This window comes from Pelobates fuscus, chromosome 5 (assembly GCF_036172605.1).
Source record: "Pelobates fuscus isolate aPelFus1 chromosome 5, aPelFus1.pri, whole genome shotgun sequence".
Lineage (NCBI taxonomy): Eukaryota > Metazoa > Chordata > Amphibia > Anura > Pelobatidae > Pelobates > Pelobates fuscus.
Genome location: NC_086321.1, coordinates 254,718,122 through 254,736,002, shown reverse-complemented (window position 1 = coordinate 254,736,002; position 17,881 = coordinate 254,718,122). Strand labels below are relative to the sequence as shown.

The 17,881-nt window shown below is 41.4% G+C and overlaps 1 protein-coding gene and 1 non-coding gene across 4 annotated transcripts in view; both read right to left on the bottom strand.

Annotated features, from left to right (window-relative positions):
• HAUS6 (HAUS augmin like complex subunit 6) overlaps positions 1-14,019 on the bottom strand; it is a 31,161-nt gene extending 17,142 nt beyond the window's left edge. Inside the window, exons 1-13 of one of the 3 annotated variants that reach the window (XM_063455229.1) lie at positions 13,513-14,019; positions 12,168-12,263; positions 11,255-11,333; positions 11,017-11,143; positions 9,839-10,031; positions 9,443-9,505; positions 9,291-9,339; positions 9,007-9,180; positions 8,642-8,835; positions 7,916-8,033; positions 7,598-7,691; positions 7,203-7,302; positions 6,729-6,792 (exon numbers count right to left, since the gene is read on the bottom strand). In XM_063455229.1, the coding sequence (XP_063311299.1) occupies positions 6,729-6,792; positions 7,203-7,302; positions 7,598-7,691; positions 7,916-8,033; positions 8,642-8,835; positions 9,007-9,180; positions 9,291-9,339; positions 9,443-9,505; positions 9,839-10,031; positions 11,017-11,143; positions 11,255-11,333; positions 12,168-12,263; positions 13,513-13,652 (1,491 nt within the window). In that variant the 5' untranslated portion in view covers positions 13,653-14,019. The remainder of the gene's footprint in view (positions 1-6,728; positions 6,793-7,202; positions 7,303-7,597; positions 7,692-7,915; positions 8,034-8,641; positions 8,836-9,006; positions 9,181-9,290; positions 9,340-9,442; positions 9,506-9,838; positions 10,032-11,016; positions 11,144-11,254; positions 11,334-12,167; positions 12,264-13,512) is intronic. The other 2 variants (XM_063455230.1, XM_063455231.1) reach the window with 2 other exon arrangements.
• LOC134613182 (small Cajal body-specific RNA 8) lies at positions 8,325-8,453 on the bottom strand. Its single transcript, XR_010091205.1, has one exon. It is a non-coding gene; the product is annotated as a small Cajal body-specific RNA 8 (non-coding RNA).
• Positions 14,020-17,881: the final 3,862 nt, after the last annotated feature.

Below are 17,881 nucleotides of genomic sequence, written 5' to 3'. Positions count from 1 at the left end.
GGCCTGCCAAGCAAAGACTATGATTGCCTAATGACCCTTGTGTTGTTACTGGAGGACAACAATACCACCCATATAGCTGGACAAATTTGAAATTTTGGCCCCTCTTACCAGATGATACACATCCTCCCTCGGTCCCAAGGTTAATGTAGGGGAGATATTCTATTTTTTTTTTTAAATTTGTTTTAATCCGAGACCTCTTGGTCCCCAGTCATTTTCAACCCCAGCGTACCATAACATACTTGGCTTACTACTCCCTTATGGGTTCAAGTGCGGACAATGTGTTGCCTGCAAATTCAAACGCAAAAAAAAAAAAACCTGACAGTGAAGACAATTTAACATTACCTCATTCTTTAATTGCAATACTGCAGGTCTGGTTTATCTCCTAACCTGTGAATGGGATTTAAAATGTCGGAAAAACCTTTCGTCCTTTCAAAGGATTAAGAAACATGTTAAGGTCTCCTAAGCCAACCATAGAGAGCCCCATTGGCCGGCCCTTGAGGGAACACCATTCAAGTGACTTTAAAGGGCTTAGTTTTTGTGGGTTGGAACTGGTGACACATGACAAAAGAAAAAGTGACTGAGATCCAGAAACACGCTGTCTAAGGAACCTATCGGCTGAAGACATTTCAACTGAATTGTTTGAATGAAGGCTTCTATTTTTGCACCGTTCATTTAACTCAGATCTATACTAAATTACATAACTTGTCTTATGGACATATCGTTACTTTAATTTTGCAACAGAATGTATATTGGTTGGTCCCCAAGGGCATAACTTCTAAATAATTTTGAAAGAACTGTTCCCGTTGGCCACTTTAATTTACCTGTTCAAATTAATGTAATTATCTTGCTTTTTAGAAGATAAAATTATTCTCCTTTTGAAACATTTATTTTAATTGTAAACACTATCCCCTACCAGGATCTCATAAATTGGATTTCAACAACGATTGCAAGTGACTATCGTTTGGCACTGGAGGAGTTAATTTCTCCCTCCATAATCCATCAATTCAAGCCACTCGAAAATAAACCGCCCACTTTGATGTGATTCGTGGATAACTCCAACGACCATACAAAAAACAGTGGTCTCAATTTAATCTGTCTAGTACTGCTCTTTGATTACTAGTTCATATTGTACTGTGTATCCTTAGTGTGGTAAATGCAACAAGCTATTGTGCTCTATCATCTTATTTAGTTTCCTGCTGCTACATTTAACCAAGTTCCAGCACTCTACACTAGCAAAGCAGATTACGGTCCGGGTCTGCAAATTTTTACAGCATTAATCCAGCACATTTCAGATTGGGCTCCTTTCCTCCATCACTAGCACCCCAATTGTTAGTCTCAATTTGGGATATGCTGCGCTGAATTTGCCCCATATATCTGCTATATCTACATTAGAGACTATTCATTCTCCTGCTTAAGAGTGCCTTTTGAGCAATACGACTAAGACTTTTTTTAATTCTAATTCATTTGTCAACTATACCCTATATCATACAGATAATTTCATACTGCCCCTCCTGGATAAGATATTCCAAACTACCCCTAAAGCTAGACACCGCTTAGTACCTTTAATCATTGCAACACTATTGGGTCTACTAGCTAGTGTGTCCATATTCCAAGTGTGGGTTTAATATTGGATGTTCCATTGAAGCCTTGACAGTTGGTTCTATTTTAATCAACTCATTTTATTCATTTTTGCTTTCCTGATTTGCACATTGACAGCTTTACTTTAATATTTTGTGACTTATCTACACATATAAGGATTTAATAAACTTTGTGTTTTATTATTAAGGCACCGAGCAAAATATGTGATCAGCAATTTCAACAAGGGCAATAGGATTAGTTATGGTCTTGCTTTCCTTTAAGACCGTAAAGAGACTACATAATATTTTTCTCATGTCACTTTTACGTGAGTGGGCCAGAAGACTGTCTAAAGGTTTGTAGTTGTCGAAAGTCCTTTGACCTAGTATGATTTTCAGTGAGAAGACGCCAGCGTCCATAGGAAAGCATTGAGAATGCTTTCCTATGGACTGACTGAATGTGCATGCGGCTCTTGCCGCGCATGCGCAGCCAATGACATCCAAATGTGGAGGAGAGTACCCAGCGCTGGAGAAAGGTGAGTGTTTAGCCCCTTCCTCCCACTTCAGCCTGGCGGGAGTGGGACCTATTAATACTATAGTGCCAGGAAAACAAGTGTTTTCCTGGCACTATAGTGGTCCTTTAATAAGTTCTGGGGGAGGGTGGTGGACATAAACTCCGAATCCTACAAAGGAGACTGACACATGATCCCTGGGCATGCTTACTGTCTTGACCCACAGAGACTATTTTTTATTTATTTATTATTGCCATTTATATAGCGCCAACAGATTCCGTAGCGCTTTACAATATTATGAGAGGGGGATTTAACTATAAATAGGACAATTACAAATAAACTTACAGGAATAGGTTGAAGAGGACCCTGCTCAAACGAGCTTACATTCTATAGGAGGTGGGGTGTAAAACACATTAGGACAGGAATTTACAATCAAATAAGGTGGGCTGCCCTTTAGGAGAGGGCAAGAGACAGGTATGTGAGGTAAGGGTTAGTCTTGGAGGCCATAAGCTTTCCTAAAGAGATGGGTTTTAAGGCACTTCTTAAAAGATGCAAGACTAGGGGAGAGTCTGATGGCGGTAGGCAGGCTATTCCATAGGAAGGGAGCCGCCCGCGAGAAGTCCTGCAAGCGCGAGTTGGCCGTACGAGTGCGGACAACGGACAGGAGGTGGTCACGGGCAGAGCGGAGAGACCGAGAAGGGACATACCTATGGATCTGTGAGGAGATATAAGAGGGGCTAGAGTTGTTCAGTGCTTTATAGGTGTGAGTTAGTACCTTGAATTGACTCCTATAGCATACAGGAAGCCAATGTAAGGACTGGCAGAGGGGTGAGGTGTGAGAGAAACGACTAGAGAGGAAAATCAATCTAGCAGCAGCATTCATTACGGACTGTAAGGGTGCAGTACGGCTATTGGGGAGACCAATCAGGAGAGGGTTACAATAATCCATGCGTGAAATTACTAGAGCATGGACAAGCTCCTTGGTAGTATCTGGTGCAAGAAAGGGGCGGATGCGGGCTATGTTTTTAAGATGGAATCTACAGGATTTGGCAACATGCTGGATGTGAGGCTCAAAGGTGAGACCAGAGTCAAGTATGACGCCAAGACAGCGCGCTTGCAAGGATGGACTGATGTTGGTACCACAAACTTGGAGGGAGAGCGAAAGAGGAGGATCAGTATTAGGAGGAGGAAAGACAAGGAGCTCAGTTTTTGAGAGATTGAGTTTCAGAAAGTGGGAGGACATCCAGTCAGAGATGGAAGAAAGGCAAGCAGTGACACGTTGCAGGACGGCAGGGGAGAGGTCCGGGGAGGAGAGATATAGCTGGGTGTCATCAGCGTACAGGTGGTAGTGAAATCCAAAAGAGGTAATAAGTTTGCCAAGAGAGGCAGTATAAAGAGAAAATAGAAGGGGACCAAGGACGGAGCCTTGGGGAACTCCAACCGAGACAGGGCAAGGGGAGGAGGTATCATTAGAAAAGGAGACACTGAATGAGCGTTGGGAGAGATAAGAGGAAAACCACGAGAGGACAGAGTCACAGAGACCAAGCGATTGAAGAGTTTGAAGAAGGAGAGCATGATCAACGGTGTCAAAGGCCGCTGAGAGGTCAAGAAGAATTAGACTAGACAAACACGACCAGAGACTACTGAATATGCTCTAATTGGCAGCTCGAAGAGCATTAGCCCAACACTGGATAAAGCCAGAGACATCCCCACTCTCCCTGGTCTTGGCCAAAATCAGGGACAACTACCTGATGGACAAAATGACTGCTCAAGTCTGCAAAACTACTGCCACTTTTCAGAAGTTATGGGCACTGTTGGAACAATTTGAAGAATGATCCACACCAAAGCACGAGGGTACTATGGGAGGAGAGTGGGGAGGCACTCACACCGTCGGTGTTTAAAAAAAAAAAAAAAAAACCCACAGACACTAGACATACCCTCCCACTATGAAACCGCTTACACTTTCATGGGGAGGACCCTTTAACACCCATGAAAAACCCAACTCTTATTACCAGTAGACAATGGGGCTCACTCACATACAGGACCTCACTTCTGCAAGTTCTTGAATTGTATATTTTTCTTTACCCTTGTATATATTTACCCCATTTATGTTAACCCCACTGAAGAGGGGGAAAAAAACCCAAAACAAAAAACCACAACTGACAGGGCATAACTCCAATGTTATAAAAGTATTTTGCACTGTATGTAATGCTCACTATAACCTTTCAGTAACCCGAACAATGCAAAATGTTTGTTATTTGTCTTCTGCGCAAGCCCCCACTTTTAACATGCAAAAAAAATATTTTAAAAAATCCCAGGAAGAAATTGAGATTTCTCTAGTTTTCAATTAGGTCCTGGACTCAATACACATATGTACATTTAACACAGAAGTAGTAATAGAGTTAACCATGATTACAGGTGCATTCTGTACAGAAATGTTGATAGGGATCTCAAAGTATTTTAGAGTGATGCAAGATTTAATGGAGTCTGACGTAGTTTCATAATTGTGGTGGTCAAATAGTAAAAGGAGTAAATAGTCAGTTTCTTATCATGCAGTATACTAAATAAAGTGCTCGTACTTTAATAAAGTGCTGGACTTGAGTTTATAGGAGGCAGGAGCAGTCTGAGAGAGCATTCTACTCAGATTGGGCGGGAGCTTCCCAGAAAAGCTTTTAAAAAACACAAGGCTTGAAAGATGTAGTGCATCTGGATTTCAGCGACAGCCAGTTACTCTTAACATGTCAATGATGGGTTATGGAATTACATTGTAGCACAAAGCTGCAGAACAAATGATAGTATTAAAAGGGACACAATAGGCACCAAGACCACTTCAGCTCATTGTCCCAGGTCCCTTTGGATTGCCATTGTAGACTGTCATCCATGTACAGTTGCGGCTTTGCAGACATTAGGTAGATCATTGATGAAGAGTTTAAAAAGTAGGAGGCCAGAGTATGGGTTTATGTCATTTGAAATATTGGGCTTCTCATTGTTTTGTGCATGTATTTCACCATAGTCTGTATGCAGTGTGATTGTTCACAATAAAACTCTAAACTGGTCCATTTGAATGAGTATAACCCAAGGCAGATGTGCCCCTTTGACTCACTTTACTCAGCAGAGCATGCAGATTCCAAACTGGGACTGAAAAATACAGTTCCAGTGTCTAGACCTGGGATTAGACTTAGTTTTTCTAAAACTGCTATGTTTGCACCTGCAGGGTTAAAACTATGGGGAACCTGGCACCCAGACCACTTCATTGAGCTTAAGTCTGGGTACTATAGTAAGTGTGTAAGGTAGAGGTTACTCTGGGAGGCAATAAGCTTTCCTAAAGAGATTGTTTTAAGGCACTTCAAGGATTGAAGACAAGGAGAGAGAGTCTGATGGGGTAGGCAGACTATTCCATAGGAAGGGAGCCACCCGTCAAGTCCTGCAAGCGCAAGATGGCCATACGGGAGTGAGTAGCGACCAGGAGGTGGTGATGGGCAGAGCGGAGGGAATGAGGAGGGGCATACCTATGGATCTGTAAAGCGATATAAGAGGGGATAGAATTGTTCAGTGCTTTAAATGTATGGGTTAGCACTTTGAATTGACTCCTATAGGATACAGGGAGCCAATGTAAGGACAGAGAATGGTGAGGTGTGAAAGGACTGACTAGAGAAGAAAATCAGTCTGGTGGCAGCATTCATTACAGACTGTAGCGGGGCAATACGGCTTTTGGGAAGACCAATCAGGAGAGGGTTACAATAATCCATGCAGGAAATTACTAGAGCATGGACAAGTTCCTTAGCATCTGGTTTAAAAAAGAGGCGGCAGCAGACTAGGTTTTTAAGTTGGAATTGACAGTATAGTGGTCCTTTAAGTTAAGCTTAACAAATCTAAGTTAATATAAAACTTTAATGTAGACTAAAGGTGGGTGCTAAGGAAACTAGCTTGCAGGTCTGGAGATGAAAGTCTTAACATAGGATTTTTAGAATAGAGATATGTTAGGGTCAGATAGGCCTGCAATAAAGGAGGAGATGCATCTATGTACAGATGTGAGGGCTATTCAGGCAAAACAAACATTTGGGTGTTTATCAAAATAATGGAGGTGTAAGTGGCAGAAATTAGATAAGACAGGAGGTATGCATGCAGGGGGAACAAATAACAGGCCAAATATATGGAGCAGGGCTGGTAAACTAAGCTTTAGCATAATGGACAAGACAAAAGGTGAGAAGAAAATGTGCCCAGAACAAACAAGTATAAAACCATCACAGGTTATAGTTTAGAAAAAAAACAAAAAAGGGGAAAACCTAAATAAAGTGTACAGGGTGAGTAAAATAAAGTGAAATGATCCTATGCCATACAAGTTTGTAATATTGACCTCTAGAAGACTCATGACAGGGAAGCAGCAGATTGAGCTCTGTAGCTTGCAATTTAAAAAAATAATATAAGTCTGATTGGAAAGCAACAGAACATCTGGGATGGGCAGAAAAAGGCTTGCAGAGGCTTCAGATAAATTATCTGCAGCTTTTTAGACGTGTCCCCAGTGAATACATGCATAATTCAATACATGTATTAGGGGATATCTACTAAACAGTAATTTAGTATTTGGATAGCGGAGTGTCAGTTTAAGCAGTCAGATGAAAAGGTGAAAAAGAAAGCTTACCTGCTCATTTAAAGACATTCTGCGTTTAAGAATAGGAGTCTGGCCACGTAAAGAAAGGGGATTCCTAAAAAAAAAAAAAAAAACAGGATGAGTAGTTGCACTAGCATTTATAAATTTCAATCTAGCCATTTAATGTAAAGTAATCTTATAAAAGTTTCCCTCCCCAGAAGAGTCAAACTCTGTTCTCACAGCCAACCTTCAAAAAAAAAAAAAAAATAGCAGCGCTGGCTGAGCATGCACTTCGTTTTCAAATTACCTAATCTCAGTGGTGATGATAGGGATACAGCCAAGCCAGCAGCTCAGCTTACACGGATTTCTCATTGGCTGAGATACACAGTGTAAGTGTTTATTTAAAATACACAAAAAAAAAGCCACAGAGAACGCATACATCAACAAGACAAAATATATCAAATGCACTTAAGGGGTGTGTGAGTGAGACATGTTCCTTTATGGCATGTTTACTGAGGAATATACCTTCCAGTGGGTGTAAATATTGACGCATCTACAAAACTCTTCCGTAATGCACCATCTTCTCTGGTTAGGGGCTTTGTGGGAGTTTCTTTTGAGAGCTCTTCTGGAAATCAAAAAAAGTAAATTAAGAATTTAAATTGTTTTAAAGTCACCTGGAGCCGGTGTACGTTTTCAATAACTAATAACATCTCGCTACAGAGATGACAGACGAGACATGAGTGGGTATAGATGTAAGAGTAAGATCGATGCAAGAAGCGAAATATATGTTTGAACGAGAGAGGGAGAAGAGGTTCCAGGAAATATATAGTCTACATCTTACATTGGGTGCAGACTCATAATTTAAAACCTAAGAAATCCCACAAAACCATATGCACTCAAAGCGCAGCAACATCTCTCACCTGGTAAACATGGAGCAAACTGGCCCAAAATACTGCTGAATTCCTCTTCTAAAGCAGGTTGATGGGAAAAGGTAGAAGGCTGCAGATCAAGAATCTAAATACAAAATAAAATTGACATACATAAGTTTGCATATGCCTTGCAGCTGCATAGTAAACATAAGTTGAACCATTACCTTCATAATATTAAATAAACCATTTTAAGGTGGAAGAAAAAACCTTCCTGTTCAAATTAGGGGTGGATTCCCAGTATTACAAATACTGTAGCCTGCCAGGTTATGCATATCAGCAGTCTATAATCCCAATCAATAGATTTGTTACCTTATAGACGCCAAAAGGAGACTTGCCAAGGACCTTTGTCCATTTTTTCTCCCATTCTTTTTCTGTTTCAGCAATCACCTTATCTATTGCTACAATATTTTCTCTTTTTATTTTGTGCCTGCAATAAATGTTAGAATTGTTACCATATTACTGACATTCATCAAGTGTCAACATTCTGAAGTGCTTTAGAGTGGGGGAGTAAGGGGGAAGGTTGAAATAGAGGTAAAGAGGACCCCTGCCAGTGAGCCATTGACGTTTTGATACAGTACTTTACTAGATAACCAGTGAGTTACAATCTAAAGATTACAATGGAGAGTTGAGGCAACATATGCGATAAAACTAAAGTACAATGTTTCCTGAACTAGAAGGGAAAGAACCCCATAAAAAAAATTCAAAAAAAAAAAAAAAAGGGTGTCTGCCTCGTATCTGTCCGTTACGATTTCTCTCAACTCGCCCCGGTCATCAGAAGGCAGTGTTATTATAGGGAGATTTAGTGGCAAACAGAGCATGTTTCCTCTGCCTGAGTATCAATCGCCCACAATTGCTACCTAAATAAAAATACATATAACATATGGAGGGAAAGAAGTCAGTACAGCTTTGTCATTAAAAAAATGTTTATATATACACATTTGTGCACAACTTCCTTAAATGTTAAGGCTAAATTTTTTTCTACAAATTCATAACCAGTTTAATTTACACAAATAAATTGTCAGAGGATCGTTCTACCTTATGTTCATCAGTCTTGTTAGAATATCCATCTCAAATTTTGCTTTCCCAGCAAGATACTGCAAATCTAGAGGTACACCTTTGCAGTTTTGTTTGCAGCGTTCCTGTTTCACAATCATTAGAGCTTCATTTAAAAGCTGGATAACAGTTATGAGGTTCACCTTGCCAGCTTCATACACATTCTCCATCTGTAACTGTAGTAAAGAGTATCTTGATTTAAAATGAAAAGTTAATCTTCAAGGTAGTTCAGTAAGTTTTAAAAATGAGGCACTCTCCAATCAAACAGGGAGGAGGAGAATTTAGCTCATGAGGCTGCAGCATGGGACAAGAAGTCTTCAGACAGTTTTAAGGTTATGGACTCTTACCCTGTACATTTCATTTTCAATTCTGGCCACTAGTGTATCTGGAATGTTTAAAGTAACATTGGATCCATCTAAACAGTACTGATCGACGTTTCCCTTAATCACCGAGTCAACAACTTCCACTTCCTTCTCAATTGTTTTCAAGCTCTGCATAATTACATTCCACATGTATCGTATCTTCAAGAAAATACAGAAAAGGATTATAACCTTTTGTTGGACATAAACCTGCCAAATACACTTTCAGTGTGTATTTTAAATTTTTTTTTTTAAAGTCTGTACAATCTCACCTTCTCCACTTTCTCATTTCTGCACCTGTCTGTGCTTACATTTCCTGATCTGTTAACGTAAAAAAGTCACTAATTAAGAGAAAATACAGGTAACAGCAGTAGATAGAAATACACAAACAAAATGAATTATGCCGTCAAGAATAGCGATTTACCTGTTCTGGTTTTCCAATGCCACACAATCTGAACGCAGTTCCCTGATTTGTTTCACAAGAATTCTAGAATTAAAGAAAAAAAAAAAGTTCAAAAATAAAAATGTACAAAGTGATTTAAAGTCATATGTTAGAGCCCCTTCCAATAGATCTCATTTTTTGTTTCAAGAGACTATAAAAATGTATTACTTTGTAATGAATGGCATTTTATACCAGGAGGATTAAAATCCAAAGAAGTCAAACCGTCAAATTCAATAAAACCTACACAACCACAACGTGCTTGTATTTAGTGTGTGCCTTTCTTTGTCATGTCAGAAGCACTATAGAAACATTTATCACGAGACATTTATACAAGTGTTTAGAATACACAAAAAAGAAAATACATAGATATACACTCACTGGGCTTTTCGCTGGTACTCTGTTATCACAAAGTTCTCCCTCTGCAAAACCTGTAAGTATCTGTAACGTGCACCCATGTTTCTTGCCAACGCTTTTTGAGGATCCTGAATCCTAACTTGCAGTGCTTCTGTGACATATGAATTAGAACCTGCCATAGAATAGTCAGGGTTATTAAGATATACTGGAACAAGATCTAGACAAAGGAATGCTAGGTATAACAAGCTGTAGATAAATATTTCTAGATACACACGGTAAGTCATTTATAATTTAGACGTCTCATTGTTTTGTTAACTGGGCTGTGTCAAGCTCACTGAAAAGTTGTGCTCCGTTAGACCCTTCTCCAGGGAGATCGCCAAGCTTTTGTGCACAAAATTGTTTGCTAGCTATATCAACTTGATCCTGAGCTTCTAGCCGAGCAATTTACAGGTGTCAGAGCTAGAGTACCCTGCCAATAAAAATCTCAAATAGAACTGGCAGCATAAGATGAATGCTTCACAGACCAGATTCATGCAGTATAATTTGATCAGCAACTAAAGTGGTTATGGTGCTTACTGGATATTTTAAATGTATGTTTTTGCACATAAACATAATAGAAGTTTTTATCTGCTAGTAGAGTGTTTCTATAAAAAAAAAAAAAAAGACTTGCCTTATTTTATACTATTTTCATTTAAACCCACTATATTGAGCATGAGTAAAGTTTATACTGAGTGACAATACACAGTTTGACCTTCTGCTTATACACTGTGGGACTGATTAGCAATGCATGGTGGTTAAAATCTGCTTGGCAAATAAAACCAAGCTTTACTTTAAGCTCCGCCTATTGTCATTTTGTCAACCTGACTGCTACACATAAGTAAAAGTCCCTCCATTCTTTATGTATTTTCTGCTCAGTAAGATTCAGACAGTGAGCTATACAGGAGAAAAAAAAAAACTACAAAACAAAATTACTTTAAATCAGTTTGCACTAGAGGTTCATACAAGGCAAATCGATTCAGAGGCAACTTGTAAATGTATATGTTAGGAGGAAATTGTAAATTCAGTCAAATACCTCTTTTATTAACCAAAATGGCCTCAATAGTTTTCTCTAACATTTTTCACAAACTGTTTCATGAAAAACTTTGTAAGCCTAATAGGCTGTTTACTTGCTCATAGAGCAATGAGCAGTTCATAAAACTCACCATCTTTTCTAATATGCTGTAGCATAACATATCGTACAAAGTGGTACAAGAGATGCACAAACTTTGGCCCACCAGGTGAAAGAAAGATTGATGCCACAACTTGAGGAAAGCCATTACCAGCATCTTCCTACAGAAAGTTCAAAACAAATTAGATAATTTTCCATAACAGTTTTAAGGATGGAAGAAACTATGTTTACATCATGCAAGATTCTATAAGTGGGGGGCATTAAACACTTACTGAAATCTTTCGCAGCCACTCACAGCACACTTTCCGGAATTCAGCATCCCGTTTCTTATCCACTGGGGGCCAACAATATCTGGAAAAAAATAAAGAAAAACCAATACAAGTGACATCCAATATTAATACTATGATTAATAAGTATGCAGCTTAACTGTATATACTGATTTAAAAAACTAAAATACCTTTAATAAATTGTTTTCTTGTTGCTTTGTCTTTCTTAGCATGTCTTTCATTTTATTTAAAGTGTATATTTGGCTGTATTATGAGGTGTGCCCTTTAAATAGTTAGCCAAACGAATCTACAGAGAACTTTCAAAGTAAAACCTCTTTCAATATACTGTATAAAGCAAAGAACTCTGACATTTTCATTAAAGGAACCCTATAGTCACCCAGACCACTTCAGCTCAATGAACTGGTATGGGTGCAATGTCCCTCAGGTATTAACCCTTCAGATGTAAACATAGCAGTTTCTCTTTACATTTGGGGTTAATCCAGCCTCTAGTGGCCGTCTTCTGGACAGCCGCTAGAGGCATTTGCGACGCTGGATGCGAATTTTGAGTCCATAGGAAAGCATTGAGAAATTATTTCCTATGGACACTTTGAATGCGCACGACACTTGCCACGCATTCGGCTCTACTGACGTCGGATGGGGGAGCTGACAGACGGGGAGGAGAGGTCACCAGCGCAGAGGGAGCCCGGTGCTGGATTAAAGTGAAGGGGTTTTAACTCATTCTGCGCCATGGGAGTGGGACCCTGTGGGTGGGGGCACCCTCAGGGCACTATAGTGTCAGGAAAACCGCTTTGTTTTCCTGACACTATAGTGGTCCTTTAAGAATTAGTAAATCTCCATAGCAAGCATGACGCCAATAAAACACAAAAATACATATTCAGATGTGGATAAACAATCTTACCTGAAAGCTTCCTTACAACGAGTACTATCCAGCTTTGAAAACAGAAAATGAAAAACCACATAAAAAGCATCCTTGTTTGGTTTGTCAAACATGCTCCTAGTAAACAGAAAAAAAATTAAACGTTAAATGAAGCCACACAGATGTGGAAATAGTCAAAACTAATTTACTGAATAACTAAAAATGACAATACTTCATTGTTGCAGACCATCATTGTATTTGGATTTTCAAAAGTGTAAGCAGATCATTGAATTTAAAGAAGCACTTCAATAAATACAGAAGGCTCCTAAAGCTTAGAAAATACAATACCTTGTGGATTCAGCAGGAAAAAGTACACAATATCTGTTTCTATTATAGATTGTTTGGTTCTCCAGACCATTGCATCCTATAATGGGTATTGCAATAAAAGCAAGACAATTGTACAGGATGCAAGGAAAGCATGCAAGAATAAAAAAAAAAAAAATAAAAAAAAAGGGGGAGCTCAAAGAAAGCAAAGCTCGTTAAATCAAGCTTTTCTATGCAACCCTAGTCACACCTACCCTGACAGAAACAGTGCATTAAAACAAAAATAGTTCATTTTCAATTCGATATAACTTAAAAAGTTTGTATTTCCTACTCTGTAAATTGAAGTTTAATCACATACAGAGCTCCTGCAGGGTCTAGCAAATTTAACAGCATAAAATAAAAAAGTTTTAAATTAAACAGAAGTGTAAACGTTAGATGGCTCTTTACAGGAAGTTGTGACTAGGGCTGCATAAACATTGTAAAATTAACTCCTAAATTGCAGTGAATTGAGACTGCAGGAGCATGATCTATAAAGCAAACCTACTTTATTAAGCTAAAGTCATTGTGGTGACTATGGTGTCCCTTTAATATGAACGGGGAAATTATGGTTGAACAGGTATACAGCTCAGATTTTTGGTTTTGTTTCAGTACAATTGGCTCAAACCTAAAGGGGTTATCATACATGAAGGAGGCTGGTGGCTATTAACAAAGCTGTACTGGGTTCCATCTGAGGGCTCTGAAGACAATTATAAAATGCTCACCTTTAATATTAGGGTTTGTTACATGGCATGATTGTCTAATACGGTATGTATACACAGACTATAGTTTAAGGTATACGCGGTCACATGTTATAAAGTAATTGTTTAGTGAACGTAATACGTAGCTTCTCATACAACGGAGATGCACCAAGTTATACTTACAGTCTACATTGCAGTTAGATACCACCGAACAACATGATTACAAACACGCACATTTATATACTGGGCTAGATATAAAAGGAAAATATCGGGTAAACTGTAGATATTATACAGATATATACGAAGAGACCCTAAAGCATACTCACACTCCAAACGTTACATGAGCCATGGTCTTGCCAGTCAAAGCCGCCTCCGAGTCCGGCTCAAAGCCCAGAGCCTGCAGGGCCAGCCATAGGTGCTCCTTGTGCCAGCCGGGCTGAGGGCGAGGGGCCGAGCTGCTCTGCATGACTGCCGCCTTCTACCGCCAACTCACTGATACCGGCTACCCACTCACTGATACCGGCTAGCCGGGGCCCGCTACCGGCCACCCACTCACTGATACCGGCCACCGATTGACTGATCCCAACTCCCCCCTTTAGGCCCGGTTATCGGCCCCGGCCTGCTGTGGTAACCCCGGTACCGAGCGGATGGAGCCGGCACGGTGAGGATTACAGTAGTAGCAGCTGGTTGCGAGGGTGTCTAGATCCTGGATCTGGTTTCCCCTGAAAGGTGAGCAGCTATGCTCATGTTACCGTTGCGACCGATGAAGAGGAGGATATGGTGGGCGACGCCATCTTTAACCCGGAGCCGCCAAAACAGCTTGTTTGCTTTGTCCTATCAGCGCAGTCCGTGTAAGGCGCGTGCATTCAGAAGGTTCTAAACGCTAGAGGTGGAACGCGGCTCTGGTTATGTCTCCAGAATCTAATGGAGCCTGGTAACGTGTCGGACATTTTACTGGAGGCACAATGCGAAAAAAAAATATTTAATGTATTTATTTATATTTATTTATAAAATATTTTACCAGGAAAGATACATTGAGATTGCATTGATACATTAGGGTACAATAAAATACAAAAACAATATTGTGGTGGAATCTCGGTAAAAATAAATTTAGTAGGCCGAGATTACCACGTGGCATGTGTACGTGCATATGCTGACGTATCGATCAGTTGGTTGCACGAGGCAAGATACGATCAGTAGTGTACGGAGCATGTGCAAGAATACAGGATGTAGTATTCCCCTCCTCCATTGTGCTGGACAAGCCATGTGGTCAAGCAGGAAGTTAATTCTTATTTGTATTGATTGGTCAAGAGAATGTGCGGGTGGAGCTTAATATGGGAGGAGTTATGTGCCTATATAAGGAACCTGCACTATTGTCCGGGGCTCAGAACTTGTGGTATTTTGGTGACGCTAGTCCCTCTGAGTCCCGATCGGTGATCCAATAAAGAATCTCTTCCTTCCTGAAGAAACCTGTGTCCATCTCTCTGTGCTTCGCTTCCGTCAGTTTCTCCGGTATCATTTGGTGCATTGGCCGGGAAGCTCATCGTTCAACGGTAGCTGAGAGGCAGAGGCGTGAGACGGTCTATCTTTGCCCACGTTCTCTACGGCTGCACCCCTGAACTTCTGCGTGGACCTCCCTTCGTCTCGGCGCCACTGGTCTGTTGTCCAGGAGATCATCGGCCTCTACGTGAGAAGTGCTGGGGTGTCCCCGTCGATGAGTGTGAACTCAGGTTCAGGAACGAGGAGGTAAGACAACTGCTGTTTTAGACGGCAGACCCACTAGGGGTATACCGATTGTGCGGTAGGCCCATAAGGGGTTATTTGTGTATGGAATCTGCCCCCTCTGTCGGAGGGAAGGAGCGAAGGCGCACCGCTCAATCGAACGCTCTTTAGTCAGACCGTTTGATTTAGTTAGTCAGGCGGGGTCCTGTGTAAATAGCCCTAGCCGGACACCGGTGTCTTGTCTAGACTAGCGTTCTAGGGTGTATATTACGTTCGCTAGGTCGGAGGGACCGGGAGACTAAGCGGCGCCTGTGTAAATTCGGTTCGCTAGCTCTCAACCTATCTTGGCTAAGTGGGAAGGCGTGTAAATTTGGAACCCACTAGATTTTTGATAGTAATCGACTAAGAGGCGCCTGTGTAAATTCGGTCCTCTAGCTCGCTATATGTGGTGCTTGGGCAGTGTGGCTAACCAAAACGGGTGTATATAGTTTTAGGTAGTCCATCAAGGTACTGGCCAATAGTTTAGTTGGGAATTGTAAATGTGATAAAGATTGTTTAGTAAAGTGTATATCTTGTTAGATAGCGCGAGCTCAGCCGTCTAGCGAGAGTGTTAATAGTGTGTTGCTGTATTATAGTGCACGGTACCATAACCCTGTATATTTACTGACACTGTATATAAGTACTAATCATTGTCGTCCATTGCATGTTTAACACCATAACCACTAATAATTGTATTGTGACCTTAACTTGTGCTTTGACCTATGCTAACCGTACTGTAACCGCTATTTGTAAAAGACGATGTTACTGGGGTGTGTTATAGACGGGTAATTCGTATATAGAGAATTATAGCGTGGGTGACTGTATAGTTTCGCCAAAGGGCATAATATTGATTATTTAGTGACTGGTGTAACAGCTGTGTGTGTACGGGAATTCCCTGAGTGTTTATTGTGTTATTGTATACGTTTCACTTGGTAACTGTACCACGTGGTGCTGTTGCCAGAGGAAACGGGTGTGACTGTTGAATAGTACGCGTGCATAGTATTCGTTGTCAGCGACGTTCCATTGATAAGTATGGGCGCGTCGCAGTCAACGATTCCGGATCCCTTAGGTTGTATGGTGAAGAATTTTAAAAAGGGATTCAAAACTTGTGATTTTGGGGTTAAAATGTCTCCTGTACGTTTGGTCACTTTGTGTACTAGGGAGTGGCCTACTTTGGTTGCGACATGGCCGCCACGTGGCAGTTTGGATCCAACTCTGGTACAGCGCTTACACGTGGCTGTATCGGGTAGGCCTGAACTTTACGGCCAGTTTCCTTATATTGATTGTTGGAGACAGGCCGTAAATGACTCGCCAAAATGGCTTCAGACATGCCACGAGGAGCAATGTCGCCTCATGGTAGCTAGGACTTGTTTGTCCACTAGGACTGGTGTTAGGCCCATTTTGGACACGCCCCCTGAGTCCGAGATCCCTTTGCCGCCCCCTTACTTTCCGTTAAGAGGAAGTGACGCAAATGCAGGAAGTCCTGCAACCCTTCCCTCATTGCCCTTATCCACTTCCGCTTCCTCCTCCAGTACAGAATCCACCCCCTCTCGTACTAAATCTCCCCTTCCGGAATCAGAACCAACCCCCATTAAATCCGAATATCCTGATTTGGCGCCACTTCAGACTTCCGGTCAAGCTTCATCTAGCTTGACTCGAAGTGTTTTATTTACAACCTTTTCCCAAAACCAAGCTCCCACATCCCCATACCCTATTTCTCCCCGACTGGAACCTATGACTGACGCCCCTCCACGTAGCCCCATACAAACCCGACAACTGACCGGTACCCAACAATTAAAACACTATCAGATGCCTCTTCGTCTGAATCCTGGGTCAGCCTATATCGATGCCGCAGGCCAAATGGCACATGCTGACCCAGTCTTTGTATATGTCCCGTTCACAACAACCGATCTCTTAAATTGGAAGACCCACAATTCCTCGTATACTGAGAAACCACAAGCTATGACTGATCTGTTCACCTCAATAGTACAGACACATAACCCGACATGGGCTGATTGCCAGCAGTTATTAATGACTTTGTTCAACAATGAGGAAAGGACAAGAATTAATCAAGCGGCCATTAAAGCGCTAGAGGATAAAGCCCGTACTTTAAACCAAGCCAATCCATCAGCATGGGCCGCAACACATTATCCCAACACCGATCCCGATTGGAATGTAAATGGTGCTGATATGGTTCAACTCAGAGCCTATAGAGACGCTATAATTGCTGGCATGAAAGCCGGAGGAAAGAAAGCCATTAATATGTCGAAGACAGTTGAGGTGATTCAGAAAAGTGATGAAGCGCCCAGTGTCTTTTATGACCGATTATTGGAGGCATACCGCTTGTATACCCCCTTTAATCCGGAAGACGCAGATAATTCCCGAATGGTGAACTCCGCCTTTGTCAGCCAAGCTTACGGAGATATTAAGCGCAAGCTACAGAAGTTAGAAGGGTTTGCAGGTATGTCCATCACCCAACTAATGGAGGTAGCGAATGAGGTATATATGAATAGAGAAACAGAAAGTAAGAAAGAGGGGGGGCGTGGTTTACAGCCGGAGCAAGATGGACGTCTCCATGTGAAGCTCCGCTGGGACCACACAGCCAATAGCTTATTTTAGCACATAAACTCACAGAGAAACCTGGGGTGCTACCGGGGAAACGGACATGGAGAAGCGGACCCTGAAAAAACAGCCCAAAAAGCAGACGGAACAGGGCAACACAGTCTCTGAAATGTTCGCGGCCTCCCGCGCCATGAGATCCACGCCTCAAGATGGCGGACGGGTGAGCCCGCGAGTGTCCCACTCACCTTCCAGCCCTGGAATGGCGGCGACGTCGGAGGTCTCAGACACTAGTGCCGCACAGATATTGGCAAATCTGGCGGAGGTGCGTAGCTACCTAGCCACCGAAATCGCCAGAAACACGAAAGAAATTAA